Genomic DNA, 17,855 nt, shown 5'->3' with positions numbered 1-17,855 from the left:
TGGATTTGGGGCAAGAGACGTCGAAATAAAGGGAGATTCAGAGTTGGTGGTTAGGCAATTGAATAAAGAGTATAAATGCATCAAAGAATATTTGATGTTGTACTTTGTCAGAGCCAACTCTTTGTTGAAACGTTTTGACCATGTTTCACTCGACCATATTCCTCGACTAGAGAATCAAGAGGCAAACGACTTGGCTTAGATTGCCTCAGGATATAAGATCTCTAAAGAGAGGTTAGAAGATTTAGTCGAGATAAAGGAAAAGTTAGTATCATTAGAGAACCCTCAAGAGACATCATCAATGTCAAAACTTGGGTGCGCAAATGGATTTGAGGAGTCATCAAACTTAGAAAATTTTGAGTTTGATAGTTTTCTGAACTACGAAGTTTTGTCCCTTGACCTAGTGTCAGATGATGATTGGCGAAAACCTATCGTTGATTACTTAGGGAATCCAACAGGAGTGGCTGATCGAAAAGTTAAATACAGAGCTCTAAGTTTTGTAATCATGGGCAATGAATTGTTGAAGGAAACTCTTGAAGGAGTTCTCCTAAAGTGCCTGGGTGAAAGTGAATCATATTTGACAATCTCTGAGGTACATAGAGGATCATGTGGCTCTCACCAGGCAAGTCACAAGATGAAATGATTTCTATTTCGACTGGGGGTTTATTGGCCAACCATGTTGAAGGATTACATAAATTTCGCCAAGGGTTGCCAAGAATGCCACAAGCACTCAGGTATTCAACATCTGCATGCTAGTGAGTTACATCTGATAGTCAAGCCATGTTCTTTCAGAGGATGGGATTTATATATAATTGGTGAAAATAAGCCCTCTTTGTCAAAAGGTCATAGATACATCTTGGTGGGAATAAGTTATTTCATAAAATGGATAGAAGTTGTACCCCTTCCGAATGTCAACCAAGAAGAAGTGATCTGTTTTATTCAAAATCATATTTTATATAGGTTTGGAATACATGAAACTATTACTACAGGCCAATGCTCAGTTTTTACAGGGCGTAAAATGGTGGAATTTTCCTCAGAAGTAGGGTTCAAGTTGTTAACTTCGACACCTTATTACGCCTAAGCTAATGGTCAGGTCGAAGCGGTATTATAATTGGTTTGATAAAAAAGTATATGGGTTAGAAACCAAGAAATTGACACAAGACCTTAAACCAAGTGCTATGGGCGTGTAGAAATTCTCCCAAAGAATTGACTACTACCATACCTTTCCGACTTGTTTATGGACATGACACAATGCTCCCTTTAGAAATCCATTTACAGTCAGTTAGAGTTCAAACACAAGTTGAGATCCCAACTGAGTTCTATTGGGGTATGATGTTCGACGAGTTGGTTGGTCTGGACAAAGAGAGATTAGTTGCTCTAGACGTCTTGATGAGACAGAAAGAGAGAGTGGTTAAAGCTTATAATAAAAAAAGTTAAGTCCAAGACGTTCAACCTATGAGACTTAGTGTGGAAAGTCATATTGCCCATGGACCAAAAAGATAGAACATTGGGCAATTGGTCCCTAAATTGGGAAGGGCCATTTAAAGATCTACAAGCATATACCAATAACGCATATGAAGTCGAAGAATGGACCCCTAAAGGTCGAACGCTACGAATAAATGACAAGTATTTAAAATAATATAAGCCTTATTTTGCAGGAGATACATATCAATGCAGAATAAAAAATAACTTCAAAACTAAGAAGGCTAAAAAACAATAGCCTTAAATTGTCGAGATGCCACAAGGGCATATTTGAAAGTTACAAGGTCCAAAAATCTTACTACGAGTGACAAAATACTTAAAGAAAATAACATTAAAAGTTCAGCCCTAGAAGGGGAAAGAAGTCTTGAACTTTTCATATTGAAGCTTTATTGCGCTTAGTCAACGGTAAGTTTAATAAATTAATGAAGCAAAACTAGTTATCTCAGTGTCAAGAGTAGTCACATTTTCTAGGTGTTGGATTCCAACTTGCATCTCTTCATTTATCTGCAATTGACTAATCCCCCAAATAGCTTTCTTTTCGCACTCGGATTCCTGAACCTTCTTCTGTAAGGCCTCGATCTCCCTTTTCCATCCAAGGATCTTAACATCCAGAGCGACAGAAACTACATTCTCCAGTCGAAGTTTTTCCTCCAATTGCTCAGCGTGTTGGTCAAATTCTGTGGCCAAGTTCCATGCCTTCGACCTCTCATTTATTTTAGATGTCATGTTCGTTTTAGCATCATGTTTTCGCTGGAAATCAGCAACGATATGGTCAAAGAAGGGCCCAAAAGTCACCAAGAATCAACAACTTTATTGGGGGTATTAGGAACGTCAAGTTTTTTCAACAGTGTTTTGATGCCATAACCATAAATGAAAAATTTCTCCAACGCTTCAAAGATATTAGCTCCTCCAAGTTGGGCCTTCAATTGTTTTAGGATTTCATCAACGGTCTCAAGGCCATTGTTGCCTCCAGAAACAGTCGATGAGCTTGAACATCGGTCAGTGGAACTACCCTTGCTGCTTAGCACCATCTTCATGTAAGCATGTGGATTAATTTTCTTCAACACATCCAATTATTCTTGAGACATGATATTGCTTGGTGAGGGGGTTGGTTTTAATGTCGACATCTTTTGAGTTTCTTGCTTGACAATTGGGTTGGTCTCCACGTTAGGTTGTTCAGCATTGGTGATAGTTGCAACAGTTTTTTGTTGTTGATGAGCATCGTGAGTTGGCTGAGGGATACCATGAGGAGTTGGGTTTTTAGGCTCTTCTTTCTCAAAGTTCTCCCTTGGAGAAGTTTCTTCCATATCCACGTGATGTCCTTCGCCTTCATTAGACATTGAGGAAGTCAATGAAGATGGTTGCGCTTTTTCAGTCAAGTAGTGATAGATGTTGTCATTAACTTTTGTAGGTTTGTTGAACTTTTCAGCATTGTCTGTAACAGGAGTAGGTTGGTGTATGGGCGAGTTGTCTGCTTGGGGCGTCATATGAGTAAAGGCTTACGCAGATCTGGTAGACGCCTTGTCCTGCAAAACTCAAACTCTTAGCATTTAGAAAATAAGAGATACGAAAAAAGGACAAGGATAAGGAAACTTACTTTTAAATTTTATGCATCTGTGCTAGAGTTGACGCTCTCATTAGAAGCCAATTTTCTTGCGGTGCCGGTTGTTTTCCCTGAGGGAGTCGTATTATATTTTCTTGCTTTGGGAGTATGAGCAATTTTAGGGCTAATTGGGACTTTCCTGGCACAAGTACCGGGGTTCCTTGGTTTTTTCTTTTATGGGGGAGGCTCGGGAGATGAGTCTTCGAGACGAATGAGCTTAGGAATTGTTTCAGCAGCATCACCCTCGATGGTCCCATCATCAGCTTGCACAGAATAGAAAAAGTTCAAGTGATGAAAATTATCTAAGTTCAAAATGTTGAGTAATTTAAAAAGCTTAGCATTATGATGTGGAATATACCTGAACAAGTTTGGAGGAAGCTCGTAAGATGTTGGATTGCGTAAGCGCTACTTTAGCACTAGCAGTGTAACACCCTTCTACCCAAACGACATATTTAAATATATTATCAGAGTACAACATGTAGAAGAGTTTACATTTCTTACAACATAACACTTATTGCATTACAACATAAAACATATTATTTAATATTTAAAACTTCGCAGCGGACAACAACACGAATATCATAATTCATCATATAACAATTCATAATAATATCTCAACATTTTCTCAACAAAACATCTCAACATTTAGTCATCATAAACAACGTAAATAATAACCAACTATCTATCGAATCCCATAACCCCGGTGTCACATGACCAGAGCATTTGACTCGACTCTGTAGAATAACTCTACACTTATTCTTCAAACCTCAACAATAGCTACTCCTCTTTATCTGCACATTGTTCATCATAGATGAATATAAACACATGCAGAAGGGGTGAGAATTACATTATTAAATAATAATATAACGACAGAAATATAAACATAAATATATTTCACATATGCCAACACAGTTCATCATAATCATCATAATCAATAAACTCATGAACATCAACAAAACAACATATCAAATGCAATGTACACACCCATGCATGACTCAACACGACTCGGTATACCCATTTTGTGACCAACTACAGGATCACCACTCCCAGATTCATCACCATAGAATCCGAGTTCCCCGCAAGGAACCAAGTCTCTCAACAAGCCCGGAGTCAACAACATCATTGGAACTCAGTCCGTTCATCACTAGGCATCGGCCTTTCATGAATGCATGCACATCAAACATGCATCATGATCAACATAGCAACAACAACCTCATATAGTCATGTTATCATCATCATTAATAGCATGACATACAACTCAACAAAACAACAACAACATCATAACGATATCACATCGTCACATAGCACATTCATAACTAACACGTAAATTCAACATCTCATCATCATAAACACCTCATACACAATCATATAATCACTATTAATTGTTTATAATACAACTACAGCGACTTACTAAGAGTCTCGCAACTCAACGTACTCAAAACCCACCAACATTAGCTTCTGCATTTCTCCAGTTCGCGCCGCCAACATAGGGACGCGCCGCGAACTTCTCCAATACAGCACAGTTCGCGCCGCGAACGAAGGACCGCGTCGCGAACAATTATTTCGCTTCAGTACGCGCCGCGAAGTAGGGTTCGCGCCGCGAACAATGAGTTACAGAACTCCTCTGAATCCTGCCCAGTTCGCGCCGCGAACTGGGCTTCGCGCCGCGAATCGCGCGCGAACAGAAGCCCTCTGCTGCAGAAATCAGCGCAGCTTTGCTTCTCTACTCGCCACAACTCATACCCACAGTTAACAACCCAATATCAACATTTAACAGTCATATATACACAACATACTTCGATTACAGTGCATATAACTCAACAAAACTCACAGATCGGAGAATTTCCATCAAAACCCCAACCTTCCCAATCTCCCTAAAATCCCCAAAATCCATCAATAATCCAACAGATGTCATGAAATTGCTCGCATATTATCGTTTAATAAGGTTCAGACCCCTTACCTCTTTGGATTGAAGGAAGCTCTGAGCAATCTTTGGCCTTTTCCTCTTCCTTCTCTTTCTCTTCAGCGTTTCTCCCTTTCTCTGACTCTGAGGCAAAACACGTGAAAACAACCTGAGTTCTCACTTTGGCCTCTTTTATCCAATTTCCACTTTTACCCTTCCACTCTTCATATTCCATTTATTTTATTTATTTAATTATTATTAAAATCAATAACATCTATAATAATAATAATAATTCCCAATAATTCAACTTTATTTAATTAAATTAATAAAATAATATTAACTCAATTAAATAATTCTCTTATTTTAATCGGGGTGTTACAACTCTCCCCCACTAAAAGAGTTTTCGTCCTCGAAAACATACCTCAAGCAAATAGAGCCGGATACGACTCCTTCATCTGATCTTCACGCTCCCAAGTCAAGCTCTCACCAGCTGGACCTCCCCAAACAACTTTCACTAGAGCAATCTTCTTACCTCTCAGGGTCTTCTCTTCTCGGTCATCTATCCGAATTGGCAACACCTCAACGGTCAAATTATCCCTCACCTGGATATCATCCAACTGAACAACATGCGAAGGATCCGCAATATATTTTCTCAACTGAGATACATGAAACACATCATGCAGATTAGAAAGCGACGGCGGTAAAGCTATCCGATACGCCACTTCCCCAACTCTCTTCAAAATCTGATACGGACCCACAAACCTCGGAGTAAGCTTTTTAGACTTTAAAGCTCTACCCACACCTGTCGTCGGAGTAACTCTCAAGAACACATGATCTCCCTCTTGGAACTCAAGTGCCTTTCTCCTCTTATCATGATAACTCTTCTGACGACTCTGAGAAATCTTCATTTTCTCCTGAATCATCTTAACCCTTTCAGTCGTCTGCTGCACAATCTCAGGTCCGAGTACAACACTCTCACCTGATTCATACCAACACAATGGAGTTCTACACCTCCTACCATACAATGCTTCATATGGAGCCATACCGATACTAGCATGAAAACTATTATTATAAGTAAACTCCACCAACGGCAAATAACTATCCCAAGAACCACTCTGCTCCAACACACATGCTCTCAACAAATCCTCCAAGGATTGGATAGTTCTTTCGGTCTGACCATCAGTTTGAGGATGATAAGCTGAACTCAACCTCAACTTAGTGCCCAACGCTTTCTGCAAACTTTCCCAAAATCTAGAAGTAAATCTGGGATCTCTATCAGACACAATACTGGATGGAATATCATGCAGCCTCACTATCTCCTCAATATACAACTCTGCCAACTTCTCTAAAGAGTGATTAATCTTCATCGGTAAGAAATGCGCCGACTTAGTCAATCGATCCACAATCACCCAAATAGAATCATTACCTTTCACCGTCCTCGGCAATCCCGTCACAAAATCCATGGAAATGCTATCCCACTTCCATTCAGGAATTTTCAAAGGTTGCATCATACCTGCCGGTTTCTGATGTTCAATCTTTGACTTCTGACAAGTCAAACAGGCATACACAAACTTAGCAACATCTCTTTTCATACCAGCCCACCAAAACAACTTCTTCAAATCCTGATACATTTTAGTTGCACCTGGATGGATACTCAATCCACTCCTATGGCCCTCTTCAAGAATACTCTTTTTCAATTCAGACACCTCAGGAACACAAACTCTACCTTTAAATCGCAGGATGCCATTCTCATCAATCTCAAAATTACCACCATTACCCTGGTTAACCATAGTAATATGATCAACTAGAGCGACATCAACTTGCTGACCATTCCGAATATCTTCCAGAATTCTACTAGTCAACTTCAGCATACCCAACTTTACACTATCTGCGGAAACTTCACAACCCAAACTCATATCACGGAACTGTTCAATTAACTCAAGTTCCCGAACCATCATCATAGACATATGTAGAGACTTTCTACTCAGCGCATCTGCAACTACATTAGCCTTACCGGGATGATAACTCAATTCAAAGTCAAAATCCTTCAGTAATTCTAACCACCTTCTCTGCCTCATATTTAACTCTTTCTGATCAAACAGATACTTCAGACTCTTGTGATCACTGAACACTTCGAATCTGGAACCATACAGATAATGCCTCCACATTTTCAACACAAATACAACAGCTGCAAGTTCTAGATCATGCGTAGGGTAATTCCTCTCATGAACTTTCAACTGTCTAAAAGCATAAGCTACAACTTTACCATTCTGCATCAAAACACCACCAAGACCCATCAAAGAAGCATCACAATAAACAACGAAGGACTCACCAGGATTAGGCAAGATCAACACTGGAGCACTGGTCAACCGCCTCTTCAACTCAACAAAACTCGCTTCACAAGCTGCATCCCACACATACACTTGACCCTTCTTAGTCAACTGCGTCAACGGCAATGCCAACTTAGAGAAGCCCTCAATAAATCTGCGATAATAACCAGCTAACCCCAGAAAACTGCGTATCTCAGTAGCAGACTTCGGAGTCTCCCACTGTAATACAGCAACAACTTTAGCCGGGTCAACAGAAATCCCACCACTCGAAATCACATGGCCAAGGAAACTTACTTCCTTCAACCAGAACTCACATTTAGATAACTTTGCATATAATTTCTTTTCTCTTAACACCTGCAAAACAATTCTCAGATGTCCTGCATGCTCTTCTTCCGTCTTAGAATATATCAATATATCATCTATGAACACCACAACAAAATTATCAAGGTACGGATGAAATATACGATTCATATATTCCATAAACACACCTGGAGCATTAGACACACCGAACGGCATCACAGTGTATTCATAATGACCATACCTCGTACGGAAAGCAGTCTTCGCAATATCATCTGACTTCACTCGGATCTGATGATAACCCGACCGCAAATCAATCTTACTGAAAACATGAGCTCCAACCAACTGGTCCATCAAATCATCAATCCTCGGCAATGGATACCGATTCTTGATAGTCACCTTATTCAACTGCCGATAATCGACACACAACCTCATCGTACCTTCTTTCTTCTTCACTAACAATACTGGTGCACCCCAAGGAGAAACACTTGGACGCACAAACTTCTTCTCAAGCAATTCTTCAAGTTGCTTCTTCAATTCAACTAATTCAGTTGCCGACATTCTATAAGGAGACATCGACGCTGGACTCGTACCTGGTACTAAGTCAATGGCAAATTCGACTTCACGTTCTGGAGGTAATTCACTTACATCCTCCGGAAACACATCCTGAAATTCACAGACAACAGGCAAATCTACACTCACCACTTTCTTATCCGCTTGCAGAGACGCAAATAAAGCGAATATCTGAGCTTCATCTTTCACAAATTCCCCCACCTGCCTAGCAGATAGAAATCTTGCCTCATCATTCTCACCAACTTCAGAAAACCGCACCGTCTTACTATAGCAGTTGATAAACACGCCATAGAATTCTAGCCAATTCATTCCCAGAATAATATCAATTTGGTGCAAGGGTAAGCACACCAAATCAACCACGAACTCTCTCTCAAAGATCGTCAAACGACAACCTCGACAGACAACAGAAGTCTTCACAGAACCATTAGCAGGAGTATCTATCACCATACTTCCGCCTAGGGACGACATAATCACACCAATCCTGGTCGCACACTCATACGAAATAAACGAATGAGTAGCACCAGTGTCAACAATAGCAAGCAATTCAACATTATTAATCAAGCAAGTACCTTTAATCAGATTATCTTCTTTAGGAGCTTCAGCCCCACTCAGAGCAAACACCCTACCAGTAGTATGAGCTGCAGTAGCCGCCTTCTTCGGTTTCGAGCACTGCGAACTGATATGGCCTTTCTCGCCACAATTAAAACATGTCGGACCAGCATCCTTACATTCCGTAACTCTATGACCAGCCTGACCGCATCGGAAACATCTCAGCACTTTCTTGGTACAGCTATCAGCACGGTGGCCTGGCTCGCCACACTTGAAACATTTACCAGCTATGGGAGATCCTCCCCCACTTGGCTTCTTCTCATCTACCACTTTCTGCTTACCTTTACCATTCGGAGATGCATAAGGACTACCACGATCCTTATTCTTCTTCTCACTAAGACTCTTGTAATGAGCAGTCCTAGCCTTGCTATCTTCATCAAATATCCTGCACTTATTAACCAGTGTAGGAAACCTACGAATCTCCTGGTAACCAATGCCTTGTTTGATCTCGGGACGCAACCCGTTCTCAAACTTGACACACTTGGATTCCTCAGCATCAACATTATTATAATGAGGACAATACTGCACCAGCTCCTCAAACTTCGAAGCGTAATCAGCAACAGACATGTTACCCTGCTTCAGTCCTAGAAATTCCATCTCCTTCTTACATCGCACATCAGCAGGAAAATATTTCTCCAGAAAGGCCGTCTTGAACCTTTCCCAAGTCATCTCAGCACCTGGTACTTCAATCCTCTGTCGAGTGTTATCCCACCAGTTTTCAGCCTCTTCAGATAACATATGCGTACCAAACTGCACCTTCTGTGCTTCAGTACACGTCATCACCCGGAAAATCTTCTCAATTTCCTTCAGCCAAATCTGAGCACCATCTGGATCATAGCGCCCCTTGAATGTAGGAGGGTTATTCTTCAGAAACCTTCCCAAATTCTTAAACTCGTCGACCGGCGGATTCTGCTGCGCCTGCATAGCCTGCGCCATAGCAGCCAAAGCCTCAGCGATCGCACGGTCATTTTCTCCAGCCATACTCTGCACAACACAACTACAACCGTTAAATATCGACAGTGTCATTTACACTAATCGACCAACAGGGAAAACCTCACATTATGATTCGACTGGACTGACCATGCTCTGATACCACTAATGTAACACCCTTCTACCCAAACGACATATTTAAATATATTATCAGAGTACAACATGTAGAAGAGTTTACATTTCTTACAACATAACACTTATTGCATTACAACATAAAACATATTATTTAATATTTAAAACTTCGCAGCGGACAACAACACGAATATCATAATTCATCATATAACAATTCATAATAATATCTCAACATTTTCTCAACAAAACATCTCAACATTTAGTCATCATAAACAACGTAAATAATAACCAACTATCTATCGAATCCCATAACCCCGGTGTCACATGACCAGAGCATTTGACTCGACTCTGTAGAATAACTCTACACTTATTCTTCAAACCTCAACAATAGCTACTCCTCTTTATCTGCACATTGTTCATCATAGATGAACATAAACACATGCAGAAGGGGTGAGAATTACATTATTAAATAATAATATAACGACAGAAATATAAACATAAATATATTTCACATATGCCAACACAGTTCATCATAATCATCATAATCAATAAACTCATGAACATCAACAAAACAACATATCAAATGCAATGTACACACCCATGCATGACTCAACACGACTCGGTATACCCATTTTGTGACCAACTACAGGATCACCACTCCCAGATTCATCACCATAGAATCCGAGTTCCCCGCAAGGAACCAAGTCTCTCAACAAGCCCGGAGTCAACAACATCATTGGAACTCAGTCCGTTCATCACTAGGCATCGGCCTTTCATGAATGCATGCACATCAAACATGCATCATGATCAACATAGCAACAACAACCTCATATAGTCATGTTATCATCATCATTAATAGCATGACATACAACTCAACAAAACAACAACAACATCATAACGATATCACATCGTCACATAGCACATTCATAACTAACACGTAAATTCAACATCTCATCATCATAAACACCTCATACACAATCATATAATCACTATTAATTGTTTATAATACAACTACAGCGACTTACTAAGAGTCTCGCAACTCAACGTACTCAAAACCCACCAACATTAGCTTCTGCATTTCTCCAGTTCGCGCCGCCAACATAGGGACGCGCCGCGAACTTCTCCAATACAGCACAGTTCGCGCCGCGAACGAAGGACCGCGTCGCGAACAATTTATTTCGCTTCAGTACGCGCCGCGAAGTAGGGTTCGCGCCGCGAACAATGAGTTACAGAACTCCTCTGAATCCTGCCCAGTTCGCGCCGCGAACTGGGCTTCGCGCCGCGAATCGCGCGCGAACAGAAGCCCTCTGCTGCAGAAATCAGCGCAGCTTTGCTTCTCTACTCGCCACAACTCATACCCCACAGTTAACAACCCAATATCAACATTTAACAGTCATATATACACAACATACTTCGATTACAGTGCATATAACTCAACAAAACTCACAGATCGGAGAATTTTCCATCAAAACCCCAACCTTCCCAATCTCCCTAAAATCCCCAAAATCCATCAATAATCCAACAGATGTCATGAAATTGCTCGCATATTATCGTTTAATAAGGTTCAGACCCCTTACCTCTTTGGATTGAAGGAAGCTCTGAGCAATCTTTGGCCTTTTCCTCTTCCTTCTCTTTCTCTTCAGCGTTTCTCCCTTTCTCTGACTCTGAGGCAAAACACGTGAAAACAACCTGAGTTCTCACTTTGGCCTCTTTTATCCAATTTCCACTTTTACCCTTCCACTCTTCATATTCCATTTATTTTATTTATTTAATTATTATTAAAATCAATAACATCTATAATAATAATAATAATTCCCAATAATTCAACTTTATTTAATTAAATTAATAAAATAATATTAACTCAATTAAATAATTCTCTTATTTTAATCGGGGTGTTACAAGCAGCGTCTGTCGTCCTCTTTCTGTGTTCGACATCTGTAAACAAATAAATGGTTTATGAGTACAAAGAAAGAGTATGTCAAGAGTAGAAAAGATGGAGACAAGGTCTTTCTTTTTCCTCAACTTCATGTATAGGGTTTTTGACCCTGACATGCTTTATGTCGATATGAAGTTAGCCTTTTAAACTGTATATGCTGTGCTTAGTCAGAGTCACTCGTTGAACAGGTTTCAGGCATTCATTCTTATGTACCTTCAGAAATTCCCCACAAATGAACCATTGTGGAAACGAAGGGGTGAAAGCCAAAGCTATTTTACTGGTGGGCAAATGGGGAAATTTATGAGGATGGAATTTTAGAGCGAACGAATACTTGTCCTTTACGTAATTAGGAATGCGTAAGTTGGGAAGCTTCGCATACATTTTTTCTTTTAGAGTAACAACTTCTTCATGGATCGTCCAACTAAGGTCGTCAAGATCATACACAGTTTCAAAGTATTTATGGAAAGCCTCGATCTCTTTGATATGTCGAGCTCTATCTTTTTTGAATTTTTGTTGCAAGGAAGAAAGGGCATCACTTAGATGTTGGCTTAATGTTGCAGCAGTCATGAACTATTAGGCATGATATGCCTTCCACCAGGTGTCAAATTTTGGACTACAGCAAAAGGATGGTTGGAAGGCAAATGGAGTCAGCTTAAGGCGATCACTGGCATGTCAAGTTATTTGTCGAAGGTAGTCATCTTTGGAGTAGTTGATCGTACAGAGATGCAAGTCACTTTTTCGACTAAAAAAGGATTTGAGTTTGGTTTGAATGATCCCAAACTAGCGCGATACCAAGTTGGGTTGGTAACAGAGAATCTTCACAACTTCCTTCGAATTCCCAAGTCGGGTAGAAAGAAGTCTAGGAGTCAGGAAAGCCGCCCATATTTTCTTCGATTCAGCTTCACGTTCGCCGGTGGCTAGGAACTCACAGGTAAACCATTCAAGCTCATGTCTCCTTTTAGCAAAGGGAGCCATCATTGCATTGAAGTGGTAGTGCTTGGCGAACATCAATAAATAAGACACGAAGGCTTCTCGATCTAATATATTCTTGTCAGTCGGAGTCAGCAAATTCAAACGAGTTCCTTCGATGCGACATTCCTTAATGGCTTCGTCGGCTTCATTTGGAGGTTTAACGTCTAAAGAAAGCTAAAAGTGGCGTTGAGTCGGAGTTGAAGTAGCCAGAAAGGTTCAGATAGCAGTAGGCCATATTTATGATGAATATTCCTTAAGGCTTCAGTTGATAACCCTAGGGATTCATAAAGGGATCCTAAGATCAGTTGGCTAAGGAAAACGTCTTTGCCTTCGTGTATTTGGTTGGCTAGGGTGATATATCTTTTCGAAATTTTTAAAGACCTACAACTGAATATACACGTCGACAGCCACAATGCGAGAAAGGTGATATGCTCTTCGTCTAAAACTTCATTTTCGTCAACGACATGGTAATCCTTAATATATTGGCTAAAACTGGCACGATTACCGTCGAAGTTTATGGTATCTTCGTCATTCTCGTTTGGGTTGAAAGTTTCACCAGTTGGACGAAGGCCGATGATGGCCACCACGTCAAAAAGAGTGGGTGTCAGCATCCCACATGGGGGTTGAAAAGTATTAGTTGTGCTTTCCCAAAAGTACAGGGAAGCGACCAACATATTTTGGCAGTAGGCGGGACCAGTTCTCGATGATTGGATAAGATCGAAAATACCTCTTTCCTTGTAGAATTCGCTCTTTTTTCCCTCAAACTTGTTCAGCCAGAGGATGTAATCCTCATTTTTCTTAGTGGGGGTGGGGGTGGGTGGGGGAGGGGGGGGGGGGGCTAAATGAAAGACACATAAAGAAATGGTCATGTACTCTAAGTTTAAAGGTTCTATAATGCTAACTATGAGTTTCGTCCTATGATAAGAAGGGAAGAATTCCTTGATATTGGTAAGGTCTGCATAAGGGTCATACATAGGACCCATAAGTGCATGTGTTTTCTCAGAGATAGAGTATGGAATTATTACATGAGATTTGTAAATGTGAAATTTTCCTCATAGTTGGGAGGTTCAGGAATGCACTATTGGTTTCGAATCACCGTAGCACATGGGACCATGTTAGCCATTGGGAGAGAATCCTTGGTAGCTTTAGTGTTCTTGGATTTGGATGCCATTGTTGTGAGCTTGAGATTTTTGAGAAGTTTTTTTGGAAGAAGAAGCTTTGAAATGGAAGTTTTAAAGTCAGTGAAGGAAAAAAGGAGAAAAGGCGAAGGAAGTGATATTTATAGTGAAGAAGAAAAAGACTCTTCAGTCTTTACACTTGACAAATGGAGCGAAGTAGGTAGCACATGTCATTTTCTTAGAGGAAGGATCGAAACAATCTGACGCACGTAGCCATACCACCCTACGAAAGCGGAGCCATGATGATGGAAGTCATGGGATAGTGGAAAATGCACTTTTTCTAGGTGATGATTGATGGAAAGGTTATGATGATTATGTCGTCATCTAACTAGCTAAATAATGTAAAAAAAACCTTATCTCCTAGTTCGTCGAAAGAGGTCTTTTGGGGGGATAATTTGTTAGCTTGGTTTTTTGATAAGCAAAAATACCTCAGCAAACAGGTCAAAGCTAAAGACATATTGACTTTTGATGACGTGTACGCAGTTTGAGTCTCAGGCGAAGAGAAATTGAGACTTAGTTTTTTTTTTGGGAATGTTGTGGAAACATTTCGACAACAAAATTTTCGACAACATCAAGTGCGTCGAAGAAACGATTATTTGGGCGCGCAAATATCACATTCAAATATGGATAACTACTTTTAAGTTACATTCTTAAGGACATGCGGAAAAAATGTAAAGCGAAGGGCATGCAGGCTTCTACGTGGCGAAAACTGAAGATGTGAGCGTTGAAAGCAGTTATTTCTTACTAGTATATATAGGAATTTCATTTGCAGAATTCAGGGTGTTTATTTTATTACAAAATCTCACTTACACTCGAAGTACCAGCGCTAAGAGAAAAGAGTTTTCATTGAGAGAATGTATGAATCATGAAACACCATTTTTTTACTTTAATGCAAAGTCTTTCAATTTAATTTACATTTCTTGTCCAACTACTTTCGTCCATACATCATTAGCATTTTTGTTTTTACTTTTGTTTTACTGCAACATTTTACTTTATCTTTGTCGATATTACATCTCTACGCGTTTTTTACAACTTTTTCGACCCAATCGAAACCATTTATTTTCAAAGAAAAACATAAGTTAAAAACTTTAGCATTATGTCCTAGGATTTACTAGTCGATCCTGCTTGTAACCTTTAATTAAGAGACTAGCAATTGTTTACGAAATTTCAACATAAACACCTATATCTAGGCGTTCGTTTATCTTTGGTTGTGTTTCTTTTTGGAAGGTGGATCATATTTTAAAAAAAAACATTACAAAGGGTGAGGGAGGCACCAATGTCTTTCTCTAGAATTAAGTGATGATCTGAGAGATTAAACTTGTGAAATATTATGGTAGTTTAAAGTTCTGATGCGGTAGAGAGAAGGTTGACCTGCAAGGTTAGCACTCAAACGTTTAAGCTAATAAGAGAGTAAAAAGTAAAGTTTGAATGGAGGAAAATTTTGATACTTGAGAAATAGTGTTACCATCTCTTTAAATAGAAGAGTTTGTTAGCAACACGTGTGAGCATGAAATGCGGTTGATCATCAGATGAATCTGAACGGTGAAAAATGAACATTGCAAGTAAATTTGGTGAAAAATGAACATTGCGAGTAATTTTGCCTTAGTGGTCTAGGAAACAAAATCAATTTATTCATTTCTCAAGTCGTTTTGTGCTAGACTCGTATTGGACTCTCGTGGCATAACACATCTGATTAAAAATTAAGACTAAATACATCAATTTTATATCAATGTTAGAAAATCTTTTAATGAATAATCTGTTAAGGTTAAGAAACTCTGATGAAATTTTTAAACTCAATTCATCTAAACTTTCTAATGTGCCGATTGAAAAACCTATTCCAATTTTAATAAATCTATAAAACTCAACTCACTTAAATTTTATTTTAAAAAGCGGGAGAGAGAACAATTTAGGCTCATAATTCTTTAGTCTTGTCTGTCTGGTTGTTGCATTGCTTCAGAATGGGGTCCCAATTTGACTTTGTGATTAACAAGGCCGACCCAGTATACGCACAATACAGTCACGCTAGTATATAAGACAAGGGTTCTTTCGTGCGAGACAATTAATACAGTGGCCCCATAACTATGGCTAACGTAAACACTTATAGAGAAATGCTCTAGAGAGACAAAACCTGTATTCTCAGTTTATGTAAAACTTTCCGGAGGAACATAATATAAATTAGATTACTCAGAAACAAGAAAATGCCACAAATTATTTCAGTTTCTTTTCTTTTTCAATTTACACAAGAGCTATCTACGAATTCTAATACCAGGAATGTCTTTCAAACCCATCTTTAGTGCAGTTTTTCGAAACAGAGAAGGTGGCCTCTGTAAACCAATTGATTCAGAAAACCGGTTTGCCAGCTCAGCTACTGTGCTCTTCTCCCTCCCAATTTCTCTGATGGAGTTATAATAACCGAGCCAAGCATGATAAGCTGCGTCTTTGATGTCATTATCAATCTTTGCCATTGATTGTTCAATCTGCAAGAATTTATATAGTCAATAATTTTCCCTATCTACAATCGCATAAGCCAGGACACGATGAACAATGAAGATCAATATATCTATTATGTAGTGAAATAAGAATACATCCAAATAATGCGGACATTTGAACAAGAGCACAAATTATACCTTAAGTTGTGCCTGTGGATCTAAATCTGGTAAGGGGAATTTCTCTAGAGGGAGATCCTTGATCTCATTTAAAAAATACTCCTCCCATGGTGCAATCAACAATATGCCTTCCCCTCCTTTGCCTTCCCGTCCTGTTCTTCCAAGACGATGTATATATTGTTCACGGTCTGTAGGAATTCCCACCTGGATTCCATAATATAGTTTAGGACATGGGGCAATATACTTGTTGTTCAAAAAAGAACTATAAGCAACCGGTACAATTTTTGCAAAGAAATAGTTCTGTACTGTAAGCAACTCTGTTTCATAAGTAGTTAACGAGACACAACCCATGTACATATGAGTGGAAATACATCAAAAGATTGAAGTATATAATACCTGAATGACTAAAGTGACATCAGGATAATTCATTCCACGTGATGAAACATCAGAGGACACAAGAATCATTTGTTTGGATTCCTTAAACTCTTCTGATACGCGAGTCCGATACAGCTGAGGTTTTCGAGAATGTATCTCCCTAACATTCAGTTTCATTTCCCGAAGCAGGTTATACGTGAGTGATGTCACCATCCCAGTAATACAGAAAACAATAACCTGAATCAAAATCTACCAGTTAAAATCATAAATTGCATCACAAAGCAATTCAAACACCAAAACACAAAATGCATTAACCTTATAATCAGGTGTTTGCGAGACATGCTCTTTCAAAATATGATGTACTATCTGAAAGTGTGATTCATGTGGAGCAATAAGATATGATTGCTTTACCTGTGATGCCAAACGAAAAATAAGCATTAATGCCTAAGGATCTAAAAGTCAATCAAATATGTATGTTACTTTGTAACTGTTAGAATGTGACAATAGTATCGAATATGTATTTTACCTGAACGGGAGTTTCCACACAACCCATTCCAACTGTATCAACATATTTGTGTTCTCTTTTCAAAACAAGCTGAGATATTCGACGGACCTGCAAATTTTAGAAGGGTCGATTATATTGTTGACGGAATACTGCAGCAACACAATCGTGCTTGTAAGAAACTTCAGTCAAAAACTGATTATCAATATTATTAGATAAAAAAAACCTAACCTAGCCTAACCTCCTTTGGGATGGTTGCAGAAAACAGTAAGGATTGCCTTTGACGAGGCAAACAATCAACAATTTTTTCTATATCCTTTCGAAACCCAAGGTCCAGTAAATGATCAGCTTCATCAAGTACAAGCATCTGCAAACCCATCAATCGAACAGATATTCCGGATTTATTCTCAATATGATCCAGCAACCTACC

The 17,855-nt window shown here is 39.3% G+C and overlaps 1 protein-coding gene across 1 annotated transcript in view; it reads right to left on the bottom strand.

Annotated features, from left to right (window-relative positions):
* Positions 1-16,102: 16,102 nt before the first annotated feature.
* The window catches only part of LOC127106108 (probable DEAD-box ATP-dependent RNA helicase 48), a 3,896-nt gene continuing 2,143 nt past the window's right edge, over positions 16,103-17,855 (bottom strand). The window contains exons 5-10 of the mRNA XM_051043390.1: positions 17,667-17,855; positions 17,450-17,536; positions 17,239-17,334; positions 16,945-17,160; positions 16,570-16,752; positions 16,103-16,419 (exon numbers count right to left, since the gene is read on the bottom strand). The exon at positions 17,667-17,855 is cut by the window's right edge and continues 18 nt beyond it. Coding sequence (XP_050899347.1) covers positions 16,189-16,419; positions 16,570-16,752; positions 16,945-17,160; positions 17,239-17,334; positions 17,450-17,536; positions 17,667-17,855 — 1,002 coding nt within the window. The 3' untranslated portion in view covers positions 16,103-16,188. The remainder of the gene's footprint in view (positions 16,420-16,569; positions 16,753-16,944; positions 17,161-17,238; positions 17,335-17,449; positions 17,537-17,666) is intronic.

This window comes from Lathyrus oleraceus, chromosome 7 (genome assembly GCF_024323335.1).
Source record: "Lathyrus oleraceus cultivar Zhongwan6 chromosome 7, CAAS_Psat_ZW6_1.0, whole genome shotgun sequence".
Lineage (NCBI taxonomy): Eukaryota > Viridiplantae > Streptophyta > Magnoliopsida > Fabales > Fabaceae > Lathyrus > Lathyrus oleraceus.
Note: the sequence above shows the minus strand (reverse complement) of the source record. Positions and strands in the feature narration are given on the sequence as shown.